The sequence below is a fragment of the Perna viridis genome, chromosome 3 (assembly GCF_037379345.1).
Source record: "Perna viridis isolate PV_CMFRI_1.1 ecotype Kerala chromosome 3, ASM3737934v1, whole genome shotgun sequence".
Taxonomy (NCBI): domain Eukaryota; kingdom Metazoa; phylum Mollusca; class Bivalvia; order Mytilida; family Mytilidae; genus Perna; species Perna viridis.
The window spans coordinates 7,476,838-7,503,604 of record NC_142447.1 but is presented as its reverse complement, the minus strand read 5'-3'; the positions used below and the strand labels follow the sequence as shown (position 1 = coordinate 7,503,604).

The following is a 26,767-nucleotide window of genomic DNA, read 5'->3' as shown; positions in this document are numbered from 1 at the left end:
TTTTGTTTTGTTTTGTTTTTTGTTTTGTTTTGTTTTTTTTTTGGGGGGGAAGGGGGGGTACTATTATTATTATTTTTATTATATTTCATTTTATTTAATTTTTATTGCGAATTCGTTCTGATATAAGTGCTTACAAAGAAATAAAGAAATATAGTAGGATGCAAGATGTTATCAAATTTGTTGAGTCACTTTCTGTGCTTGGGTCGTCGCCTGAAGTTGAGTATATATCACTTGTCAACTACATAAAGATTGCATTCTGACTTTTGTACAATATGCTCTGGCTTTTAATTTCATTTAACAACCGACAAGCATACCACTTACCATTGAGAAGCTAGCTACAAATTGAAGTTTACATTATGAATCAATGGATAAAAGATTTTTTTCTTCGAGTGTAGTTAAAGAATAAATATAGTAGTTTTTACAAAATCAATTTTTCGAACTTTTCTTATTAAGCAACTGAATGGGAGGGCGTAACGTAAGGCGGGGCGTTCCCCTCATTTAGCGGTCAATACAACTCTCCCATTCATTGGACGATTCGGATGGATTTTATTCACAGATTAACAATTCTGTAATCAGTTGATTAACTCCAGAGCAGTACATTTCTCTCACCTTGACTAACTTGAGGATATCGACAGCACAAGCAATTAATGAAATTGCTTTCATTATTATTTAAAAATTAAGGAATTGCATTATTATATTTATATATCGAATTTCTTGTTCGAAATGAATTCGTACGTTAATCTGCTTAGCCTAGCATAACTGTGACTATAAAGTTTAAATATTTAAAGAAGTGAATAATATCACCAATTTATGTTTATATTCTAAAGGTGAAAACAGTAGAAGGTGTATATATATATATATATATATATATACGTATAGTAACATAGACGAGGAATATAAGATGTGTATTTATTAGATTACAGTGATAGAGGAAAAATTGACGTTAACGCAGAAATCTTGGCGTCTAAAATAATGTAACAAGAATTATCCGCTATTTCTGCTTCATTCTTACAATTAATGCAAAAAAACTATGTTTAACTTTGGGAGCTATGCTTTATTTTCTGTGTTTTTCCACAAATTTTGCACTCCGACGATATGGCTGTTCTTTGTTGGCGTAGTATCAGGTAAGATTTCGTTTTAACGCTTAGTTAATCATTATCGCCATTTAATGTTACAACATGCTATTTGTGATATGTCCTCAATGGGACATAAACCACTGAAATGTACACTTCTTATCAAAGAGGCAATATATTAGATTATTAAACACTCACGCTGATAAAAGACGAGTTATAAATAATAGAAAAGGTGCTTATCACAACGCAGGTAGCAAACTAAATGCTGATGTTGGACCATCTAGTTCACATTTTATTGAGTTTGAACATTGAAACCGGATTTCATACAGCTATCTCCAATTAACCACACAATTTTACAACTTGTCTCTTTTTAAAGTCTTTTATCAAGTATTTTCGCTTTAACGCTTTCCTGATGAATGTAATTAATATATATTACACTTGAATTTAAGAAAAAGAATAAAATGATGAATTAGTTTCTACAACATAAATTCACTACATTATACACAGAAATATGAAAAAAAATAGAATCTAAAAATTATGCATGATTTTTCTACATAACTATAGAATAATATACGGTTTGAAAGACTTTTAATGGTTGAGATGTTTTATATAACCAGTTTATAAATCCTGCATAACAGGATTTACACGTGTTTCACAAGAATGCTTCCTTCTTACTATGTACTTAAAACATTTAGACTTTGTCCCCAATAATAAACCATTTTCATAATTTCTTTTTATAGAACAGACGTTAAATCATGCTTTCTTAAGATCTTAGTGTTGTCTTAAAATTTGAATATGGCTATTAAAATACTTGTTTAGATCTTACTGTAGGCTACCCAATCTGAATCGGGCAAGTCAAACCTTTTTTGTAACATTTATATGAAAGTTAAAAGCATAAGTATACTATTTAGAGGTTTATTATCGACAAGATATCTTCTTTAGGTTTAATTCGCAATGAATAATAATCTCGTTTTTCAAATAAATTTCTGTATTTTGAGGTCAAAGGCAGATGCATGTTTTTGGTGCAAATGTACCCTATAGCTTACGAGCCTAACGCACTTGGAAACTTGAAGTCATCTCCACCCCCCTTTTTTCTGATTAAGTTAAGGCCGTGTAAATCTAAAACACCCACTTCTGGGATATAGATGTTAATTTGGTATGCATCACAGATATCCGTGTAATCCACTACAAAGATAAATGATACTTGAGCCAAAGAAGAAAGAAAATATAAGATAGTTGTCAGGATTTGGATATGTTTTCAATATCAACTTAAAAGGCAGTTAAATCCGCAATAATTGAATTACAAGAGAGATTTATGTTAGTGTGTGACAATTTAATCTTTACAAGTGCAAATAGTAACGTTATAATCCAGCGAAGTATTGCACATTCTTTCTTCTTTAACGCCTCTCGCTGAATGCATTACAACACAACTATACTATTTCTACAACGTTTAGAATTCTAGTTGTGAATAGGGCTTAAACTATTTAAACCTGTTAATCCAGTGTGTGGTGGGTATTTTATGGTACTTTCAGTCCAGGGGATTGTTTGTTTATAACAGTACTTGACCATTATAAACAACAATTTGATATAATGAATTGGTCCTTAACTTTGATCGACAATCGAATTCAAAAATATATTATCAGGGCCTCGTGGTCAATGGCCTACACTTTTAAGCTACAATTTATTAATGCCCTTTGGTGATCATGACCTAACCCTCTAATAATGTACAGATCACCGCTACATGTAGTGCAGTCTTCTACAATGTATGTTTTTTTACGATCTTGAATATAGTTGCGGATCTTGCATTACGGGAATTCTGTTACATGTAGTACAGTCTTCTAAAATGTATGTTTTTTTCGATCTTGAATATACAGTTGCGGATCTCGCATGACGGGAATTCTATTGCATGTAGTACATGTACAATGTAAGTCAGTTGGTTCATTTGTAGTTGGAGGAAGCGGAGCTTGTCATTCCGTTGTTGTAATTTTAAGATAAAATTATAAAGATTGCGTTAACCTGGAAGCCCGGGTAATATTTTCGTTCCGCAAGTTTCTCTCAAATATAACGCCGGGTCAGCAGTGACGTCTTCTGTCTTTTAATTGGCTGAGTGAATATGACATTTTTATTTACTTTATACGTTCTGATATTCAAGTTTAAAAAAGCAACGTTTAAATATTTCTAGCAAATTACTCAAATTGCCTTTCGATACAAATCCACAATAAATAAGATTATTTAGATAATTTCATCTTGGTTTTTACCTTATTTCATAAGCAGCAATTTACTCATATATTGTGTATATCCGTCGCTGGTGACCTGAGTCTATATTTTAGCGATCCTAGGGTCGCTTATCATATTGACCAAGGAACCAGATTAGGATTGTGTATGAAATTGTCACTCTGGAAGATTTATCGTTCTTGAATTGGTTTGATTTGGTTGATTTTAGTGTCAGATGGATATATGTTTTTTTTTCTCAACAAACGCAGTTCTAAACGCATAAAGGGCTATCGTTGCGTAAAAATATAGCATCTGTAGACCAAAAAAGCATCGTTTATTCAGTGTTTTCTACATCGTGAATCACCTGAACAGCATTGTATAGGCAGTGTCTGAATTTCATATGGACTGGTATTCAATTGGCACATGGAAGTGTAATGTCTAGATATTACACTTTATTATTTCTATCATGATTTGGCCGTTTTATGCGTTAATCCTTCGCTGAATAATTCATTGACTAAGGATGTTTACAAATGACCCACTCCTACAATTCACTACAGGTGGTATTCATACATGCATCTAAACAATGGGAAATAAAAACATCTGTAACTTCATTCATTTAACAGGGTACACATAGGTTGTATTGGATGATACAGAGTAAATAAATTAAGCCTTCCTACTACCATGGGCTTATAGAAAGGTTCGCTAAATCGCACCTGGGGGAGATTCTTTAGTTGTTGGTTCATTTGGATAACAGTCTTCGGGCACATTATGACTTATAAGTACTGCTAGTGGCCTGACTGTTACGTGGAAGCTTTGACCCAAGTCTGGTCTGAGAGCGTTATATTTCAATCTTTCAGAGCTTAGCCTACGTGATACAAAATGTACTTCACCGAAAAACTCAGAGTATGTCATACATGTAGTTACATGTACTAGCGGTTGGGCTCTGCGTTGCCGCTCTGATCTACTCCTGTACGTTACCATCTTTGGTCTTAGAGCGTTATTCCTCATTCTATCAGAGCCTAGACTTCATGATACTCCATCGAATAAATCGGTCAGGGTATGTCCTACATGTAGTTACATATAATAGCGGCTGGGCTTTGCGTTGACGCTCTGATCAATGCAGACCCACATTTGGCCCGAGAACCCCCCTTTTTTTAACGTCTTGGGGGTACGCCAAAAAAAGAGTGAGGCTATCAGACAGTCCAATCTTTTCGGCTTATATTTTACAGTATACAATAAACATTCCTATTTTGATTAGTATTTAGTACTTAAGGCAAATCTTCGGTCGTACTGTCCGCCTCTGTAATAGTCGTAAATGACCAACTAATGTCTAATAATTTGTTTTCGTCATACGAACGAAACTTTAATCTTTATTGTAGTGTGATAACTGAATTTCAATTATTCTAATGTGTTACAAATCTATGAAGTTCAAAGAGAGGGGAGGCAGGTGCACAGTCAGAGGAATTGTAATAACATTTGTAATTTTCAACTTGGGTGATCACCAATAGGGAGAACTGTTTACATCGGTGACAAGTATCTTAATTCAGTTTATATCACATACAATGCATTCCTTTTAAATCGAAATATATTACTAAGTACCTAATATATTACCGGCCCTTGGCAAGAATATCGCATACATGTGTATAAATAAATGCAATAAGCCTACATTGTATATGTTAAAATAATTTATAAATGTTTAAAGTATCAATTTCTTATATTTTGTATACACTCGGTCCGTATAGTACTGTCGCGATCTCGCATGAGTTAAGGCAGACATGCATTTTTGTAAAACATATTTATGGTACCAGGACACTATAGTTTTGTCATAAAATTTGGATATTGTAATTATTTTATTGTAGTTCATTTGTAATAACTATTCATTATAATTTATTAATAGTTGCCTTTTAAACTCCAGCAACTTGTAGCGGATTCCGAGCTTACAAATAGGGGGCCAAACCCTGGTCTTCAGGACAACATTTTTTCCTCAAGCAATATGTGAAAAAATACGCTTTATATACTCGCGTGTTTAAAATGCAATGGCAAAACGAAATTGTTTAGTCATCTATTGAACTATGTTGCTTTCTTACTATTTTTTTTAATGTTTTAACATAACAGAAAAAGCTCTCCGTTTCTTAATTGGACATCGGGTCACCCCTTGGATCTGCCTGTGATCACAGTTATCAGTTTGATTACGTGATTCTATGTTATGATTCTAATTTTTTATGCAGCTGTTTCATAATTCTACAAGCCGATTTTCCCTTTTAATGGTCTATTGCCCTTAGCTGTTTGGACAAAATCACCTTTTATTGCCATATTGATAATTAAAATGTCATTAATCATTTTGTACCTAAAATTACCCGATTACCTGCAAAACTCGACTACAAAATGTAATTATATAATGTACATAGAAGCAACTAGACTGTAAATTATCCAAAACGAGTATCGATTTATAGAAGAAGCCTTTTGTCTTCAGAATACAACCGTTTTATCGCGTGAATTGTTTCTTCTATGACCTTAAGTGACGCATCACAGAATACCATCTGTTTGAAAATTATGTTTATGTTTGAAGTCTATTGTTTGTCAGAATATTGCCGGCAGAAGGAGAAGATTGTTCTGAGATTCCCAGAAGGTCTGACAAATCTTTAAAACCGATATGGTTAATGGTTTCATGGTTAAGATACATTAACGGTATCCGATCCTAGGGGAGGGCTGTAGTGTAATTGTCAGTCTCTGTAAGAATCAGGCAGTGGATGAAACATGTACGTAAATGACGGTATGATAATTAATTACCCATATTTTGACATGTAATTTGACTATCTGTACTATCAAAATTTAGAAATAAAGTCAAGATTGTTCATATCATTATGATAAAATGGTACGCATTGCAAATGAACATTTCAAGGGCACATAACTCTGTCAAAACATTTGTTTCAAACATTGTGACGAATATTTTCCAAACGTCATGCAGTGACAGTGGTTATACATGAATCAAATAGAAAGAAGACATTTTATATTGAAATTATTATAATATCATACCAAAGGGGTTTTAATGTGCATGTTTCCGTTTTTTACCCGACCCTTAAAAAGACTTGTTCCTAATAGTTTACTATAGTTTTGACAAATACATAGGATTTTCTGATACAATACCTTGCTTATTTATGCATTGTATAAATTAAAAGCATATAGCAGTATCTGATAAAACAAATTGAAGCATTCTCCTCAATTGTAAAACTTATTTATTTTGACAACAGTGGTAAAAGCATATTAATTTTATATGCAGTACTTTGGTCGAATTTCCAACAACTGAAATAAAGTACATGTAATCTTGATATTTGTCTTCTTTTGTTTTCAAACCAGGAATATATTTTACGATATTTCTCCATTTTGGTGTTTGATGTAAAACAAATTCTCGTCTATTTCATCATACAGATACTATCGTTATTTTATATAAGAAATGTTGTATTCAAAGTGTTTCCTGGAGTACTGAGAAAAAAAAGAAAGAAATATCGATAACGTTTGCATGTGTTGTTAATAATAAATTGTGTTCACAAAGAAAAAAAATACAATCTGAACTTCATTTCTTTCAATATTTAATTTAGCGGTGGCGTTTCATGTATTAAATACTTAGACCGCTAATTTCACAAACTGATGCATGAAGGTAAAAACAAATCTCATACGTTTCAAAGCTCCCCGATAAAAAATGTCATGCTTAAATGATATTTATCAAGTAGCAATAATATGATGTTTACAGCAATATATGTTATATTCCTGTATGATAAAGGTTCACCAAAATATCATAAAGAAATGATGAAAGAAATTCAATTCTAAAAGTCTTGCAGGGTTTAATAATTGTATGCATTTTAGCAATTTAAGCGATTTTAATAAATATCATCTCGCTTATAAATCAAACTTAAAAGTTCTTGATGTGTGTAAAGAGAAGCGAAATAGACAATTATTAACGAAGCACGAACATGTAATTACATAGATTTATATCTTCAATAATTTATTTATGCCTCTATCACTAATATGAGAGCGCTACACGATCAAACTTCCGACCTACTATTAATATGACTCAAAGGTAGCTCAAAATACAGTGCTATAGGAAGCGTTTGGGACGAACAAAAGAAGGACCGATCGAAGTGATAACAATAACCTCATTTTAATTAAACTGATTGACGATCGTGTCCAATTTCCAGGTCAAAGTTAACTTGACATTTATACATGCATATGCCTGGCATTGTTCAGAAATATCAATTTATCAATTACTTGTGCTCAGGCTTCAATATACACTTCATTTAGTTGTTGCACTTGAACATCATTCCATGCTAGCTAAATCGCAATTAAGAAGAATATTTTAAATGCCATGTCTCATTTCAACATTCTTCCCATCAATATGTACATCCAATTGCATATTTAGAGGATTCCAATTAAACACATAATAATGTATTTACAAAATTATGGTTATCACCGATAATTACAAGTTCTGAAATTAAGTCAATTATTAACGTAAGTAAGTTGAAATAATTAATTAAAAAAAAGTGATTATAGACTGGGAATGCAATACTTGTGGTCTCCTTTCCCATAGACTTATGTTACAGTAGTAAAGCGCATATCTTTACGATTTTTTTTTCAGGAAATTGAAAATTGATTCAATACAACTTTCATTCATTAACTACTACTAAGGACTTGTAGACATTCAATCACCTTATCGTGAGAGCATGTTACATGTGTGTTATTATGTTCAATCATGTAAACGAAAAAACCCATATCATAGTGTTATGTTTGCTCTGTTTTACACCTGGTCCATGCTCCCAGTTTTTAGTTCCCTAGATTACTCTCTTACAAGTTATAGTTATTTTTTTTGGACAAAACTTTAGTTTGCAAAAAGACAAAAAGAAGGCGCACTATATTTTAATACCATCCATGTTGCACCCGTTCAGGAATATGATATGCAAGACTGGTACCTTGTATGAGTAGATAAAGGACTGAATTCCCAACCCCTTTCTAATCAGAGTTTACGCACCTCTCCTCATGTAGGTTTACGGTAAAATAGTGTATTATTGTCGTTAAATATGAACGTGTTCGTGACATAAAATGAAAGGGAAAATTTAATATTGACATACATGCATTTTACAAGAAGATATACAATACAAGCAACGTATTGGTTTTCTGAACACACGAAAGCAAAATAAAATAAAGCCAAATGAAACAAAATGTCATGGCTATTGCATCATATGCGGTAACATCGGAATTCGACGTTTGGCAACTGTACAGTATTATAGCGAAATATACAATAATTATATGATCAGTAGCAATTGAAACATCTTCAACCTTTCTTAGAAAACAAAAAAGAATAATTTAATTGATTATCAGTACTACTATATTAAATTTGCACATGCTTGTGCACCTCAGCGTGGAATGCAACCGCAACATATATGCACACTCTTGTCTAGAAAAGGAACATTGCAATTTTTATATACTTAAAATAAGTTAACATGTACATTTTGATATTACATGTATGAGTACATGTTACATGTACCAATAGCGGAATATGGACTTTTCACATCTTAGTACTGCGATTGAAAGAGCTTTCTATTCATTAGAAAATCAGGCTTTCATCAACACATTATTAGACAGCTGCTCATTGATGAATATTATCATTTCGTTTTGCTCATTTAAGCTTTTGGAAATGAAAAATGTTTATGACTGCCTTTTCTACTTCATTCTATTTATTTGTATTCTTTTTTTCTATTCTTTTTTTTTTAAAGTTCTGTCATTCCACTCCGATTAAATTTCTTTTGTCTAAACTAAGAATTTATTCCCATTATTTATTCTTTTGTTTATTAATAAGACAAAATACGGTTATTTTTTAGTCTTTTTATATACCATCAATATCGATGTTTTTGTCTCTTTCAGTTGCATGTTTTATACTTGTAATTGCAAAGACAAGATTAAGCGTTTGTATCGTGTTATCTAAAGCGGAAAATATAAAATATTTCCATTTTATTCCCCATTTCTCGGTCGACGGAAAACGTTCGAAACGTTCAAAAAATGAAAATTTTACAGATCGACAGACATTGTTTTATTCGAATTTTATCCGGTTTAAGTCATGAAAAATGAAGTAGGGAAAAAACGTAACAAATCGTTCAGCTATGCAAACGGTTAATACATTGTATATTTTATCTTAGCACTCCTCCTACATGTAACCGCAAGACTTCGTTCCACACCCGAGTATAAAGTACATGTCGTGATTGAGGTCCTGACCTCACTGAAAACCTCAATCTACCTCTATAAGTATTACTGAGTAAACAATTACTGGCTAATTAAGAACTGTGGGTTTCAGTCATTCTTCTTAGCTTCTAAAGAGTTTGAGGTAGATCTATTCATTTGAAACCTTTAAAAATCCCATAAATAATATCTTATGTACATACTGTTGAGGAATAAATCATATGAAAAATGGCATATGATTATCTCTGCTGCTACTTGACGCTTTCTGCTAATCGCCGATCCTCAATTTTTCATTATTTTTTTTTATTTTGAGACTTTAGTTCAGTTACTTACATTTAAAGCTAAGTGTACCTATTAACTGTTATCCACAACATTTCTCCAATTAGTATTACATGTAATTTAGTACTACTGTCAAGTAGCCATAGTCCACACATCGTTGTATGATATAATCGTAAAACCTTCATAAACCGAACCCCTAATAATCCGTGACTTGAACAAACCGGAGAATATTTTTTTCAAAGCTGATACAACGGATTTTGGACACCTGTTTAAACGGAGAAAAACTGCCTTATTGAATAGAGAACTCCGATCAGAAAATGTTTCGTTAAAGACAGGTTTCACTGTCTATTGTCAACTTGTCTACCCCAGTATCATGTTTGTTGATGAAGACTCCTGTCATTAATGTTTGTTTTGTAGGCTGGGTTTTTTTCGCTTCATGACTTTTTCGGAAAATTATTGCTTTGTCAGTTGAAATCTTTCAACAACATTAATAGCATGTCATCCGTGGCTATAATTAATAGCCATCTAAACTGTTTCTATCAGGCGTATGATTGTCCAATGGTGGTTCGGTATTTATTTAAGTACTAGTCCGCATAAAATTCAGACACTGCCAATGGTAAAGTGATTCATGATGAAGAAAAACCCACCAAACAAACGATACTTTACAGTCTATACACACTATACTTTCACTTATCGGTAATCATTTCTGCATTCAGATCTGCAAGTTTTAGAAAATCATACATTAAATTCCCAATAAAATCAACCAAATCAAGCCAAATCAAGAACAATTATATATCTGGCAAAGTGCACATTTCATGTACAATCTATATAATTTTTATCTCCAAAGCGAAACAACCATATTATAAACGAGGACTGGTTGTGCGATCAGTAACTGTCTCTGAACAAGAAACATTCAATTTTCTAACAAAAAAATAGTGGGTGACCACAAAGTAGTCTCGAACTATAAAGAGCCATTTTCTCCACTGTCACTTTCGTTTTGCACTCATCGCACTCACCTCTTCGTGAGAGCATGTTACATGTGCGTTATTATGTTCAATCATGTAAACAAAAAACCCCGTATCATAGTGTTATGTTTGCTCTATTTTACACCTGGTCTATGCTCCCAGTTTTTAGTGGAGTCCGAGTTGCTCATGTGCTTTTATTACTTTGTATGTATGATTTTAGTTACTCGATGCTTTTTTTGTGTATGTCTGTTTTCCATGTCTGGTCTTTGTCCCCGGATAATATTCTTTTGATTACCGCTATAGCCTCGGTTCCCTTGATTACTCTCTTAAAGTTATAGTTATTTTTTTGGACAAAACTTTAGTTTGCAAAAAGACAAAAAGAAGGCGCACTATATTTTAATACCATCCATGTTGCAACCGCTCAGGAATATGATATGCAAGACTGGTACCTTGTACGAGTAGATAAAGGACTGAGTTCCAAACCCTTTTGTAATCAGAGTTTACGCACCTCTCTTCATGTAGGTTTACGGTAAAATAGTGTATTATTGTCGTTAAATATGAACGTGTTCGTGACATAAAATGAAAGGGGAAATTTAATATTGACATACATGCAATTTACAAGAAGATATACAATACAAGCAACGTATTGGTTTCCTTAACACACGAAAGCAAAATAAAATAAAGCCAAATGAAACAAAATGTCATGGCTATTGCATTATATGGGGTAACATCGGAATTCGACGTTTGGCAACTGTACAGTATTATAGCGAAATATACAATAAGTATATGATCAGTAGCAATTGAAACATCTTCAACATTTCTTAGAAAAATGAAAAAGAATAATTTAATTGATTGCAAAGTGCACATTTCATGTACAATCTATATAATTTTTATCTCCAAAGTGAAAAAAAACAAATTATAAACGAAGACTGGTTATGTGATCAGTAACTGTCTCTGAACAAGAAACAAAACTGAATTCGGTGTGTTTGTAACATGCATGAACCACCTTCTGTCTGATTATTGTAAAGACTGATACTTAAATGTACATTCTACTTTAGTACGTGTATGTGTATTTTCAGCTCTTTGGTACAAGTACGTAAGCGCATAAAAAATGTATACATACATGTACATGTATATGTATATGTATTTGCAAGTCTATATTTTAATTTTACTCTTGTATATCAGTGAAAATGTTTCTTTGCCAAACAAACCATTGTGACAAATTACAATGAGAAACCACGTCATTAATCCTATATACATATTAAGAAATCAAAGTACGTACTTACTAAGTTAAATAAGTACGAAATTGAATATACTTTGTATAGTACTTATGAATGTACATGCAGCAACGGATTGCCAACCTTTCAGATAGTAGGGAACAGGCCGAAAAAAGGTACGGTGAAATAGATAAAAACATACTTTGCATGAAGTTTCTGTCCCATATGATACATAAAATTCTTGCTCTCGAGTTGTCAGCAATTAGATCTAGACTAAAAGACGAGTGCCAGTAAATAAGTATACACAATTGTGGTGAGCACAGCATCATCCAAAGTTTGCAAACTCCGTGATTGATCTGAAAGTCAAACATAAAAATAGCTCAAGTCTGGGAATAAATACATTTTATTTGATAAAAGTTGAATTAGTTAGAGAACAATACTGAATGGTTGATGATTTACGTATTACTCTTAAATGGTAAATGCTTGGGTCATTGTATTCTATGGAATGTCATTGATTTTGTGATTATTGTCCTATAGTTCCACTAGCTGAGCTGATTGTTATGTCGATTTTGTTTGACTGATTGCTTTCGTTCACTGTTTAAAGCCCCTTTATTCAAATAAAATGAAAGGCTCAGGGTAAAATAATTTAATTTTTTTTACTACATGTAAGAAGGGAATTATAAGGAATCATTGTATCTGTTTTGAAGGAGTTCATTTGTTAATTACCTCGCCAACTCATTCACGAACTTTACATTAGTTTGTAAATGAGTTGGTCTCGATCATCCCTCGTGCACTCTCTTACTGATTATGTCTTCCAAAACAAATTTCACATGTATTCCTGAAGTTTTGGTTAAATCGGAATTTTTTTTTTGCCTGCTTGTAACAGAGAGACTAGTGATTGACAGCCATTTTCATTTGTCACCTTCAACAAAATTTAAACTTTTTTAAACTGCAGAAATTACATACTAGTCTTGAATATAATTTTATAAATATTATCTGAAGTGGCAAAGCATATTTTTAAATTCTTATTTACTATTTACATAAATCTGCATTATGATGCATGCAGGACAAACATCTTCATGCTCACTAAGAATTTGGTTTCTAACACATTTTTTTTTCGATTTCTCCATTTAGTGATTTTTTTTTGTTAGTTGCCATTTTGTGATTGTGTTGTCTGCTCTACTTTTTAGCTAATGTTATGTTTTTGTATTTATTTTATTATCACAACTCATACGTTATGCCAGAACTTGTCGTAACTATATACACATACTTTTTGTATCGCGCTAGACTTCCTATAACTAGGCTTTTGAAACAGTGTTATGTAAATGCAGCTAAATGTACAAGATTGAAGTCATCGCTATACAGACGTTTTGTGGTTGTCATCATGTATCGAACTCGTGTGTCGTTACGGTGTATCCATCTGCACTATGAAAACTGATTTGTTCAATGTGTTACATACCTTTTCTTTTTTGTACACCCTGGACGACTATTAACGAGCAACTCGGCGGGTGTTTCAAAAAAAGCAGAGGACGCTTACCCTACCGGTTCACCTGGTCCATGCTCCCATTTTTCTGTACAGTCCGGATTGCTCATTTACTTTTGTTACTTTGTATGTTTTATTTTGGTTATTTTGTTATCTTTGTTGTGTGTGTCTGGTCTTTGTCCCAGGAATACATTCTTTTGATTTCTGCTATAATCTTGGTTCCATCGATTACTCTTTCTACCACGTACTAGTCTTGTTATTCATTGTAGAAATTCTATGGGACTACTTGTTAATGAGGTTATAGTATTATAAGTAATGAAACGCAATTATACGATACTTGCTCAAGAATAAAGATAATGCACAAGACTCCAAAAAAACATCAAAAGCATTACAACTCATTAATTACTGATCTACGCCTTTGTGAAGTATTACCCCATTTTTATTACGAAAGGAAATTTATGTTTTAGTATGAAGCTATAGTAATAATTCTAGAGGTGCATTAAGGACCACCATTTACTGCACATTTCGCACCTTGTCATAATTACCTCGATCCTATTATCCACAAAGCCTTCTCAGACAAACAGTGGAATGTAAATATTGTTTCCTCAGCCAAAACATACGCAATAAAAACCATCCGTGATTAATATGTCATATTCCATTGCTATTATCTACTATTATTGCTTTTTACATGTGTATTTCTTTTTCCCCGTTTATTAATTAAGATTTAAAGGCGTCTAGTCGTAGCTTACTGGTGAACTTGATTTACAATAGGCATTTCGCTTTGTATAAAAACACCGCAACTGAGCGAATGTTTTCCGAGCAATCTATGGTTCAATAGTGATCTGCAAAGACATCTGTTATTGCATATAGCTGAGATATAATAATGTATAATAAACAGTAATCGTTGTTGAATTTGTAATGCGTGATGATAGAATTATGCGTCTTATTCTTTCTAATTTTACAATACAAAGAGAGACATATTGCCTTGATTTGACGCCGATGCTTAACCTGGAATAAATTATCTTCATGAATACAATTTATTTTTGATCTTGACCTTCCTAAGTATTTGGTTATAATGCTGCTGATGAGGGATCACTCCTTGAAACACATGTACAGCAAACCGCAAACTGTAAAAAAATATTTAAGATTACCGTATATATGGGCAGGTGTAACCTGCTAGAGGACGAAGTTGAATATATATATCTTCTTGTCGCTACTTCCCCCCTCTTGTCGCTTTTTCTAGACATCTTGATGATTCTTGTCAGTTATTGACGCTTCTTATGACCATTTAATGAGACCGGTATTACCTACCCTGATAGCATGTCGGAATCGAAAAAAAAGTATCTGAATCTAAATAATTATTGAAGACCATATTATAAACGATTTTTAGTGAAGCAGATACGAAAATTCCGAACTTTGTATTGGAAGTTCTGAAAGACGTGCACGTGTCAGACTGAAATCAGACTCTCAGTGCTACCAAGCTATGCCTTAAAATGGCATTAAATACTAATTTGATGACTTCATCGTCTATTAGATATAAATGTTCATATTCACCTCTTAATTGAATTCAAAACAAGTTAAAAAATAAAATTGATTGAAATGCACTCCAAAGTTTCCTTACTCTTTACAACGTAAAAACAATACTTTTAAGTGTCATTATATGTAAATATCAGGCAATCGGTGGCACATCATTATTTCCAATTTTGTCTTTTTGTCTCAAATATATTCAGTACTGTACATGTCGAAAACAACTAGAAAGTTATTTAAATTTATCCTGAAGTATCTGTGACATACACTTTTTGATAGCTTATAAAGAAAAAAAGTGTGGGAAAATGTTCCGGACATTTATCCGTAATGCATTTCAACTTATTATGACATATCAATATCTTAAAAGGCAAACTAAACAAATGCTTTGATGGCAATTTCTGGAAATTATGAGGTACAAATACTTGTATGATGCAATAAAATCTCTGCGGTTATTTTTCTTTATGTGTCACACCTTATACACATTTTTTGCCTGATTCTTAGACAGATAAGTACTTAAGTAGCAGTCTTTATAATAATCATAAAGGAAGGAGGTAATTCGTGCATGCAAAAACCACACCGTTTCTTTTACAGAAACAGTTACTGATCACTTGACCAGCTTAGTTTTTCATTTGTACGTTGCGCTTTTGAGAAAAAAATATGTAGATAATACATGAAATTTGCACGAGTTATCGTTCTTGATTTTGTCTGATTTTGGTTGATTTTTTTGTGCTAAGTAAATGTATGTTTTTCTAAAAAAATGTAGATCTGAATACAGAAATGATTATCGTCTCGTCGTGTAAAAATATAGCATTTGTGGACTGAAAAAAAGCATTGTTTGTTTGGTATGTCTTTTTACACCATGAATCACTTTATCACGTGCAGTGTCTGAATTTTATATGGACTGGTACTTTGAATCAAGAGTTGTGTTTTCTAGATGTTCAGGTGAATTTTAATTGTAGCAATTAAAATCAAATATTCTTACTAAATGTATCAGTTCAGTTGGTCTGCCTGACTTTTACACTGATTTGTACATATACATTACGTTCAAAGTCGCCGAAGGTGCTAAATGATAGTTAACTACAATTTTAATTAATACAGTGTAGCAATTACTTTTAACTAACGAATTGCTATTCCAGGTTATGACCCCAGGGGACATCAGAGGGATAAGTTATTGATCAACCAGCCCGTGTTTCTACCAACTCAGCAAAATTATACAGTGTCTGCTGGGAACCTAGCAGTGTTGTCATGTGCTGTAGAAAACCTTGGTACAAAGACGGTAAGCGTACAGGCATACTACTGTTACATCCATAAACCTTTAAAGAGAACTGATGGTTGATTAAATACAATTTTTGCAATGTATACAGATAACTGATAATCTTCAGAATCGGGTCAATATATAGTACGTCCACCCTTGTACTAATTGCGATTTATTTCCTACGAAGTCTTGATTTTTAACAAATTCTTCTCATCAAAACTTTATACCCTCGCTTTGCTTTACATTATTTTTCTCCGCCATTTAACCTGATATACACTGGACCCGCTCTATATCATTCTCTTTAATCCCAGCCGTGATATATGGGTCTGCGGTTAGTATGTATCACTAAATTGCATTTGAAATCTTCTTCCAATATTTGCAATCCACTAGAATGCGTATAGCAATTATATACATTCACGAAACAGAGTTACTATTTGTATCATAATTCATAGAGCAATAGATAGTTAAGTTCTAAAAACGATCGACAAATCTCACTGAATACAGCAATTTAATGGCAACTTTCAACTCTGCATATTGCGTGTACTTATTTTATTTCAAAAAAGATATACATATATTTCCATTTTAACTTTTCAGTTGCATGTTCTGTATATAGCACTAAAGCTGTTATTTAACTAGAAAACTTTGCAGATGTTCTATTGGGATTACTAAGGAATTCACCAACCGCAGTAACATACATTTACAAAATTGAATTTACCGTATGTACTGACAAACTCAGCATTTTATTAGAAAATATTGTTAAAAAACGGAACGAAATGATTAAGTAAATTATATCAGTATCTCTAGAGTATCTTAAATATAAGTTTGTTCTATTATTTATGTCTTTTCGTTCAACTCGTTAGTCCTTCTGCGCGTTTGTTTCAGTACTTCTAAAATTTTGAGGAACGGGTTATCAAGAATAGACAGAAAAAATATGACATGAATTAGTATGTCAGACGATAGTGGCCTACACATGTAGTAGCTACAAAACGTACGTGTTAAATCATACATAAAATTAAACAAAACAAAACAAAATCATATCAACAAAATTTACCTACAAAATAAACGTGTACAGGAATAGAATATACACATCTGCTTCGTTAGGGGGAAGACTTAAATAAATGAGAACAATTAGAATCTCTTATATAAAAAATGTAAGATTTGAGGAAGGCTTTTGGTTAAAACTACTATATTTTATATGAAAAACACTTAATGACAATGAAGGAAAGTTTCCCACATGAACTATTCCAAATGTTCACAGGTATGAAACGAAAATAAAAACGAAGCCAAGTTAAAAGCGGCACATTCTCTGTAGTGTGCATACTTCTCCTCGTGTGCTTTTATAGTTCTTGCCTGTTCAAATAGTCTAACCAGCAAGTGAACGTTACGGTGTACCCTATAGTATATAATTTTCCCGGATGCAAAATTTCTCGACTTGATCTTTTGATCAATCCAACTTCCGCTGGCTTTTATTTTCGTGTCCATAGGTACGTCTACAGGAGATGTTTGTGAATTATCTGGCCTTAAGGAGGTAGACCTAGGGTAATGGACACAACTCTTACAAGTCATGGGAACGTTTGCATTGAGCATTTTACGTCAATCTTATATAAGCGTCAAGGTAACTCGGGCTGATGTCATGATTCCATTCTGTTTCAAATGAAAGCTTTATAGCATTTGGTGAAATTGAATATGATACAAACATAATTTTTATTATCAATGATTTCAAAAGTTCCTTATCCTAGGCCCACCTCCTTAAATTGACGAGCTTTTATTTTCGTGATTTCGCGAATATAGCGGAAGTAAGAACGTCGCAAAAATTTCCCGCTCTACGGTATAATGTTTTTTAAACGTCAAATGCATGAAAGATCAAAGCAGGTTTCAAACAAAATCCTACAGCTCTATGTACACGTGTTACTCAAGCGAACGGAGTCCAACTCAAATAATCATTAACCTAGGCGGATTTGAGAAGGGTGGCCCGCACCATTCCTTCTGTTAAAGTGAAAATTAAATAAAACTATGATAAATACTCAAAAGCTCAATGAATTATATAACAAATTCTGTTATCTACATGTAGCTTTTATATTCTAAACACAAGTAAACATAATGCATATTTACTTTTCATTTTCAGTTATTGTTCAGAAAAGTTTAAGGTCCCGTTTTTATATATCTGTGGATCTGCAACTGCTAAACTCATACATTGTACGACCTACATTTCATAGTCATGTATGTATTTGTACCGGTCAAATTGAATTAGACAAATATTTTCATTAATGAAATATGCGTGGTTTGAGCTTTGTTGAAAATTACAATATCAAAATTGAGTTTTTAAGCGTTCGAAACGAAAATATGACTACAGTATGGTGTAAGTGTGTATAGTAAGGGGAAATAGTATTGACGTCGCCATCTATGAATCCATAATATTTGTACCAGGCATGTTTTAAAATTCTGTAAATTAAAAGATATTGACAGGAAGTGAACAAATACAATGTCCCCTATTGTCTTGCAGGTCGTTTGGCGAAAACTTCCGGATGACAGCCCACTCACCGTCGGCAAAATGACGTATATATCTGATTCCAGAATACAGTTACATCACGTGGTGTATCAAAATAAATGGAATCTTCATATCCGGAGTGCAAAAATAAGCGACTCCGGAGTTTATGAATGTCAAATAAGTACTAGAGAGAGAAATCTGCGTCAATTATTCCATCTTAATGTTGAAGGTAAACATTGAAGTACTATTATAAATGCATGTCTGAATGATCCTGAATATGCGTCAATACAAAAGTCAATCTTTATACCTGTAGAAAATTTCACCTTACATAAAATGTGTTAAAAATGTGAAACTGATTGTGGTAAAAAAACAATATAATATAGGACATATAAATATAATTTTTTTAGTCATTCCATTGATATTTTTTTTTCTTTCCAGAGAAAGTTGACACCGGGCCGACAAAGCATTCGGGTACGTATCGTAAATTGGAGAAAAAGGTATTCAGTGGTACATAGACATATTTCAAATTGAACTTAACAGATTTAATGCAAGGCATTACAAGACATTTTATTTGACGTATCACACTCCCAAGTAGACGACTTAGTACCTAGTTTTGACTAGCTACATGTTATAGTATTTCCAATACTACAGGAATTACAATTGTAATTATTCAAAGTAATTTTAACAAATACTAAAGTTTTATATGAATAATGTACATGTATTTTTATTTTATGTATAAATACTGGTATATGAACTGTATCGCAGATTTGTATTTAATTGAGTAAAATCCAGACGATATACATGTAATATAACAGAATGCTACATTAACATCTGCAATTATCCAGAGCGGATTCATTTCTTCAATTAAAACACAAAAAACAATATGCATTTTTCAGGTATTACAATTACTGGAAATGTCCACGTAGAAATTGGCGACACTTTAAAAATGACGTGTAACGCTACGGAACTAGATTTACGGTTGGAAGATATTGCCTGGTTCAAAGACGGAGACTCACTGGAAGGAAATCCGAGAATCAGAATATATAAATCTGTGTCGATTACAGACAAAACAATTAGTAGCGATTTATTTATAGAAAGAGTAGATATGTCTGATTCTGGTTACTATCTGTGTCGGACAACAAATGAGCTTACAACACACAGGCATGTTCAAATTTTAAATAGTAAGTAGACAGTTGTTTGATTTGCCAATAATCCTTTTTCATATTTCCGACTTTGGCTTCGTCTTTTTAAGATTTTAAGCAAAGAGGAGTATCTTTCTACAAATTTGTCATCCTGCAGACTAGTTAATTGTCAAATTGGAGCAATGACCAGCAGTAGACTTCAAATTCAAATATTCAATTTATTACATGTACAGCCGCTGTAAGTGCTTGGATACTTTTTAATAAATTATTTCGAATCATTCAGGCACATACCGAAGTGGAAATAGTTTAAGTTTCCAAGAAAAATGTTTACTGGTTACCCTGTCACTAATGAGACCGCCAACCAGAGTGTTGAATGTTGATGGGTTATGTCCCTTTTAAATTTGGCTAAAATGACTTACGTTCCATAAATATGAAAAAAAAAACTATTGTAATTAATATTCACAAGGTGGCGGGAACGGAATCTTCCGTGCAAATTTCGTAGGAACAAAAATGCAGACAAGGTTTTGTGAGGGAACATGTGCGCTAACTACATGTAACTCCTTTGTCAAGCAAGCCGTTTGACAAATTCAAAGTCTGGTACTACGCCTCCATATTAACCACTTTAAAGATCTGTAAAACGTTTTGAGTTTGTCTATCACGCTTGTTTCTTTTTTTAACAAACCCTAATTAACCCTAGTGCTAATGTTCAGTTTTAAGCTGTAATTTTTTACATGGAAATAACTCGTCAAAGTCTCAAGAGATACAAGCAAAATCCATTTTTACCTAAGTGCTTGGGAAAGACATCAATTTTACAACACATTTTATTTATTAGTCAAACTCTGCTTTCAATGAAACATCTGTTTGATCAATATAATATTTCTCAAGACGACTTGATATTCTAACTATCACGTCGACATTTAGTCATCGTAAAACGACCGCTTTTCCGACACACTTTACCCCTTTTTTTAGTTAATCTGCCTTTATCAGTTATCATTTTCTTTATTCCACAAGAAATGACAATCAGTACCCGAATGGCCCTATCTGCAGCATCTGTCACCAAATAGGAACTTATTTAATGCATTGCTGCACTTTATCGAGCAATGTATAGATTTTGTTTTCCATTACACGTATAATTAAGATTATTCCTTGCTATATTGCAGCTACCGGTACTAAAGATAGGAGAGGTAAGCTTTCTCTTTAATTACAAATTCCGCAATTAATTTTAATTCTGATAATTGCATGAGTCATTCCGAGGAAAACAATGCTGGTAATCTCCGAGAAAATGTTTTATTATCAACAAAGAAACTTCCGGTACTGTCAACGTCATGTCATTATTTTTTTCTGCGTGACTAGATTAAAAAATCAACAAAGAAGTTCCAGTTTGTAAGATTACTCATTACATTTCTATAGCACGTGTACATGGTACTAAACTAATTTTTGAAATTTCTGACAAAAGCGTATGCGTCATCTGAAAGAGTCATAGAATTGAAGATCAATTGAATTACAATTTGAAGTGCTCTGAGAATTTGTTATCATTTCGTCGCATTAAAACGGGTTCTATTTAATAATGAGTAATCAGAATTAGCAATGACAACACAATGCATAAAGCGAGACGCAGATGTACTTGAATTTAAGGATACACAGTCAAGACTGGCTCATAGCGACCGCCTACATGCATATGTATATTCAACAATGACCTGTCTTTTCAAAGACAATATTTAAATATCACCTGTCTTGTGTAACAATTATTTTGCCCTACCTTGAAAGGTCACTAAGGCAGGTTTTAATGTATTCCCACCCAGTAGAAAATCGAATGCAAGTACCTGGCGTGATGTTTCATACTTTATATACTAGTTTAAAACAATAAAATTTATTGATAAAACAATTTTTTAACAGTCGTAAATATCAATTTTCTACATTTAGATTAAAATTTGATACGCATTTGTATTTTCAAAAGTACCAGAGGAATCCGTCTGATGGCATACATGTAGATCTACATGAACAAGTGAGGTATTATACCTGTTTAAACCTACAAACCACTTTTTGACTGATTATTTTTAAGTTTAGGCGGATGCCCAGTTTATACAGGTTCAAAATAGTTTCAACATTTTTTAATAACGCAACCTCAAAAGTTGGTTTCCGGTTTTGATTTAGGATTGATTTAGCCTGGGTTTACTGTATTATGCAACGCAGAGAATAAGTTATACTTTGCTCATTTATTGTAGAAACACTGATCAGCACGGACTATAGAAGGGACAGGAGCAAAGATAATAAAAACGATGCTAATAGTCTCCATGGCAACGTCGTTTTATTTGTTGCGTTCTTTGTCGAGTTTCTGAAGCATATGTTTTCGTGACTGAAAACATTTTTTTGAGTTGTGAGATTTTCTTGTCAGGAAAGTAAATTTAAGATGAAAGTGTTAGGCTTTGTGTTCAATTCGTTGATCGTTGAACGATTCTTTCATGGTTGTGATCTTGCTATTCAAAGACTTAAAGTGCCTGTTTGGTACAGAAGACGATAACGCCTCGCACGGATGGCACAATCGTACAGTGACAGCAACTCATTACAACATGTACGTAAGCGGGTACTCACACATATGTTTGTATATTATAATTATATTTTTCTCATTCTATACAAACACATTAACCATCTTGATGACACATGTATTAAGAACTATGATACATGTTTTGCAGATAAGTAGACAAAAAGTTGGATGTTCTTCGCTATTTTTGAGACTTTTCAACTATAAATTATGTATGATTCATCTTCTATCAGTAGAAGACCTTTAAGTGTCAGTTTTTTTTGTGTAAGAATCCGGAAAAATCAGAAAAATCAGAAACATGCATGTCAAATCCCCACCGATCTGACAATATAATTTCACTCGAATTTGCTTTCTGTGTTTGAAAAAAAACATTATTTGATCTCTACACTGGTGGATTTTCTCAGAATTTATTCAATAGAATATTAGAAAAATAATGTTTTTTTCTCATACCATGTTTCACCCACTGCCTGATTCTTACAGAGACTGATAATTAAACTTACTTAAGTAGAATTGAGATATAATAAACCTAGAGAACACTCCAACAATGAAATCTGTCTAAACCAATTTGAAACCAATTTGAAACCGTTTTTGGGAAAATCTGTTCTGCTCATGAAGCCTTTTGATTTATTTAGGTTAAATGCTATTGTGTACCTCAAAATGTCTGGTTTCACCTGTTTTCTGTTTATTCCGGGTTCGATTTAGACAGGTTTCACATTTACAGTAATTAAAATAGCTTGCACGACAAGTTTATTATAATAAAGACCATTCCTTGTATACAGTGCTACCTCTAGTTTCAAGTCTAGTCCCATACATTTTAATACTTGTTTTTCTCGCTTTTATTCCTAGACAATGTTACTCTTAAGTCAAAGGTTACCCGTAAATAAATAGCAACTTCATGTGGTAATCAACAGAAGAAACACTTCCGGGGCAAAAAGTAAGGCAGTGGCGGATCAAGATTTTTATTTAAGGGGGGTCAAAAAAATTTCTTGACAAAACCACCGGTGAGGATCATGAAGTGAGTGTTTTTCAAGATTTAACACACAATTTTTCAACAATTTGTTTTCTAAGGGGGCCGCCTCCCACCCACCCCCCACCTGAATCCGCCACTGTAAGGTTGCAGATTTGTGCTTCAATATAATACCAAAGAAGTTTCCATGAATCAAAGTGCTTTTAATATATAAAATATATTTATGTATGTGTATGATAAAAAAATGTATATTTTATTAATAACGTGTTTGAATGTGACTATTAAGATGCTATAAATGTATGAATGAAATAGAGGGTGGATCTTTCACATACAGTTTTTGTGTCACGAAAAAATAGAGGGCTCTACTATCTCAGCGACTGATTTATTGATATATCCAACGCGACTTTAAACTTATATAAGTGGTTTTCCGCCATTTCACATTTTTCGGGTTTTCTGTTATGTTCATAGAAGAACCTATTCTTCACCAACCATATCTTGTTTTAAGATATTTTCAAACTCTCGATAGTAATGTTTTAGATTTTAACATGCTAGGTAAAACTCATAGTTTTTATTCTTAATTGGGGAAATTACGAAATTAAATTATACCTGCAGTATGCCTTATATTTCTCCATTTTCACATGTTTCCGTTAAAACTTTAACTCTCAGTAAATTATGCAAAATCATCTAAAAACTTAAAAGAAAATTGATAAAATTAAATTAAATAAACAGCTGACAAAGCATTTATAGGTAAAGTAATTGTCAAGACGTACAAAATGTATATATCACCTTTGATGAAACATTTATTAAATCTGTTTGATGTTTATGTTTATGTCACAGATGAGAGTTCCAGAATATTTATAATTTAACGAACTGTTTCTGCATGAGAGAAGAAGAGAAAGTTTTTGTTTATGTATCAATGTCTTCTTTTAACATGTATCAATTATGCATATAATGCATATTGAATAACGTATACTCATCATTCCAGTCTTTGATTGAATTGATTCTGAATAATGTATAATTCTTGTTAAAGTTTTTTTTTGTATATTTTGTTCCATGAAATTTAACTCGCATGCATAATTTACAGAAGACATATGTATGTGTAAATGCTTGTTTATGCAGAAAAATATTCTTGAAACTATCACCCAAAATCTACGCAGAGAAAGACAGTTAAGTCACGTGTTAGTTCCTGTAGTTATATATATATATATATATAACGCATGGGTATTGGTCAAATCCATCAGGCAGACTCAGTTTAGAACAATGGACATTGTTTACAATATATAGTGCTAGTTAGGGCTAATTATCTTAATTAAGTACAAGTCTTTATATGAATCACGAAGGTCATTTGTGAAAATGATATATCATACATGTAATTGAAAACTTCCGTAAATCTTTTTTAATTAAAATACATTTAATATGACACCCCAGAAACAATTCCTCAGAATGGTGAAGAAAGATATTTCATTATTTAAATTCGGTTGCAATGCACTATAACATTTTCTCGTCATTCTTTTTCATATAATTATTTTTCCAAAGTCCTATAACACTGAGGCTTCATTTCATGTATTGGACTTCAATTGGTGAAATTTCCCGCTGCTACATTTGGTCTACTTTTGTAGTATTTTTGGTTTTTGGTACTTGTATACATTTTTGGGTTCTAATTGATTATTGACTATTCTTTGAAACACGTGTATTTTGTATTTTATCAGTGAAATATACATTAAATAGACTGATCACTTTTCACCTGATGTATCAACTCTTTCATTGGTATTACGATTGATGCTAATTATGTATTTTGACTACATTTTGGCATACGAAATGTTCACAAAATTTACTTTATTTCATCACGTACATGTATGCTGTATACGTACAGTGTGTCAGGCATTGAAATGGTCTTGTACACGTACCTATTCTTTACAAACTAGAATATACAAAAAATCTGTTTTCACAACATATAATGTATCTGATTCTTAGAATGATTTGTACCTATTATTTATCGCTTTACAAATCACCGAGCGTTAAGATACGAATAAACATATCTGGTTTTTTTTGTTCCTATTCCTGCATTTATTGTCTTCACACATCCTGCAACAAAACTTTCTGTTTAAATAAAAGCGTTAGTTACACTTAACTGGGATTGATTTATAAACACAATATTTAGATAGCTAGAATACTGAATACTCCTAACTATGCACGAAACTGTTTATTATTATTATTATTATTATTATTATTACGGTGAACGCGTGATATCATGTACTTATTGACTACTTTCATGGTTTTGTTATTTTGCAGGTTACTGTAGTTGTTATGAAAATTAGGCCAAATAAAAATATGTATGTTTACGGTTCCCCTACATCTACCTACCATATTTTTGGTGCATACCCTAGCATATTTATGAACATTTTTTTCTCTCAGAAGCACCATTAAACTGTAGACTCTTCGAATCCCAATTTATGCAGGTTAAAAATGTAAAAAAAAAGAACACGAAATATCTACCTACATGTACATACAATGTATACTTATTATGGAACCTTAAGCAAACATATTTTTTCTTTTGGCCTTATCATTTATTTTCATTTTATAAATGAATATTTACTGTAAATGTACATGTACTGTATGTAAAACAAACGCAAGTCATCAATGTTCATAATACCTTTATAGATATGATCATTTCAATATTATTGTCAACTATATTTTGTAAGTCTGTTCTCGTCTGCGACGCAATCATTTTATCAAAGTAATGGATGTAAATGTACTTTAGATGTAAAGTATATTTACATCGTTCACAGCCATTTACAGTGAATGCCATTCATCCATTAGATGTCATCATCATTATCGTTATAACATGCCTTTGATGTTTATCGTATGATTTATATAAATTTACAAATTGAAGCGAATAAAGTCTTAAATTGAATATCATTTCTTCAAGTTTAAATTTCATTTTAATGTTTATTTACATAAGATATACAATGTAGGGTTTGTGCATTTTAGTAATGAAATTCAAACTGTTATACTAAAAGGAAAAATACGAAATATTCAGAGTTTAAAATGAATATTTAAATGCAGACATTCGAATAAATATTTCTAAAAAAACAATTCGAAAATTATTTTTACGATATTGGAGCCATAGAAATATTTCATGCTTATGATTACATTGAATACGAAATGACAAAACATTAAGTGTCAGTCTCTGTAAAAACAAGGCAGAGAGTGTACTAACATTAATTTGAGTATTTGCACCACCAGAATCAAGGGATAGGGGGATTTTCCTTATCATTTTGGTAAATAGATTTATAGTTTCATTAAAATGCACTGAAATGAACATTTCAAGGGTTAGTGACTCTTTAAAAAAATCTTTTTTTTTAACATTCTCTCGAAAAATTTCTG

The 26,767-nt window shown here is 32.4% G+C and overlaps 1 protein-coding gene across 2 annotated transcripts; it reads left to right on the top strand.

Annotated features, from left to right (window-relative positions):
* Positions 1-530: 530 nt before the first annotated feature.
* On the top strand, positions 531-26,294 carry LOC148620853 (zwei Ig domain protein zig-8-like). 2 transcript variants are annotated; one of them, XM_088574690.1, is made up of 8 exons: positions 531-1,124; positions 16,123-16,262; positions 18,367-18,461; positions 18,745-18,958; positions 19,168-19,200; positions 19,626-19,910; positions 21,032-21,055; positions 22,097-26,294. In XM_088574690.1, the coding sequence occupies exons 2-8, from the start codon at positions 16,232-16,234 to the stop codon at positions 22,225-22,227; spliced, it is 813 nt and encodes a 270-aa protein (XP_088430816.1). In that variant the 5' UTR covers positions 531-1,124; positions 16,123-16,231; the 3' UTR covers positions 22,228-26,294. The 2 variants fall into 2 exon arrangements, with proteins under 2 accessions (XP_088430816.1, XP_088430815.1); XM_088574689.1 differs by lacking the exon at positions 18,367-18,461 and having other exon boundaries at positions 540-1,124.
* The last annotated feature ends 473 nt before the right edge of the window (positions 26,295-26,767 follow it).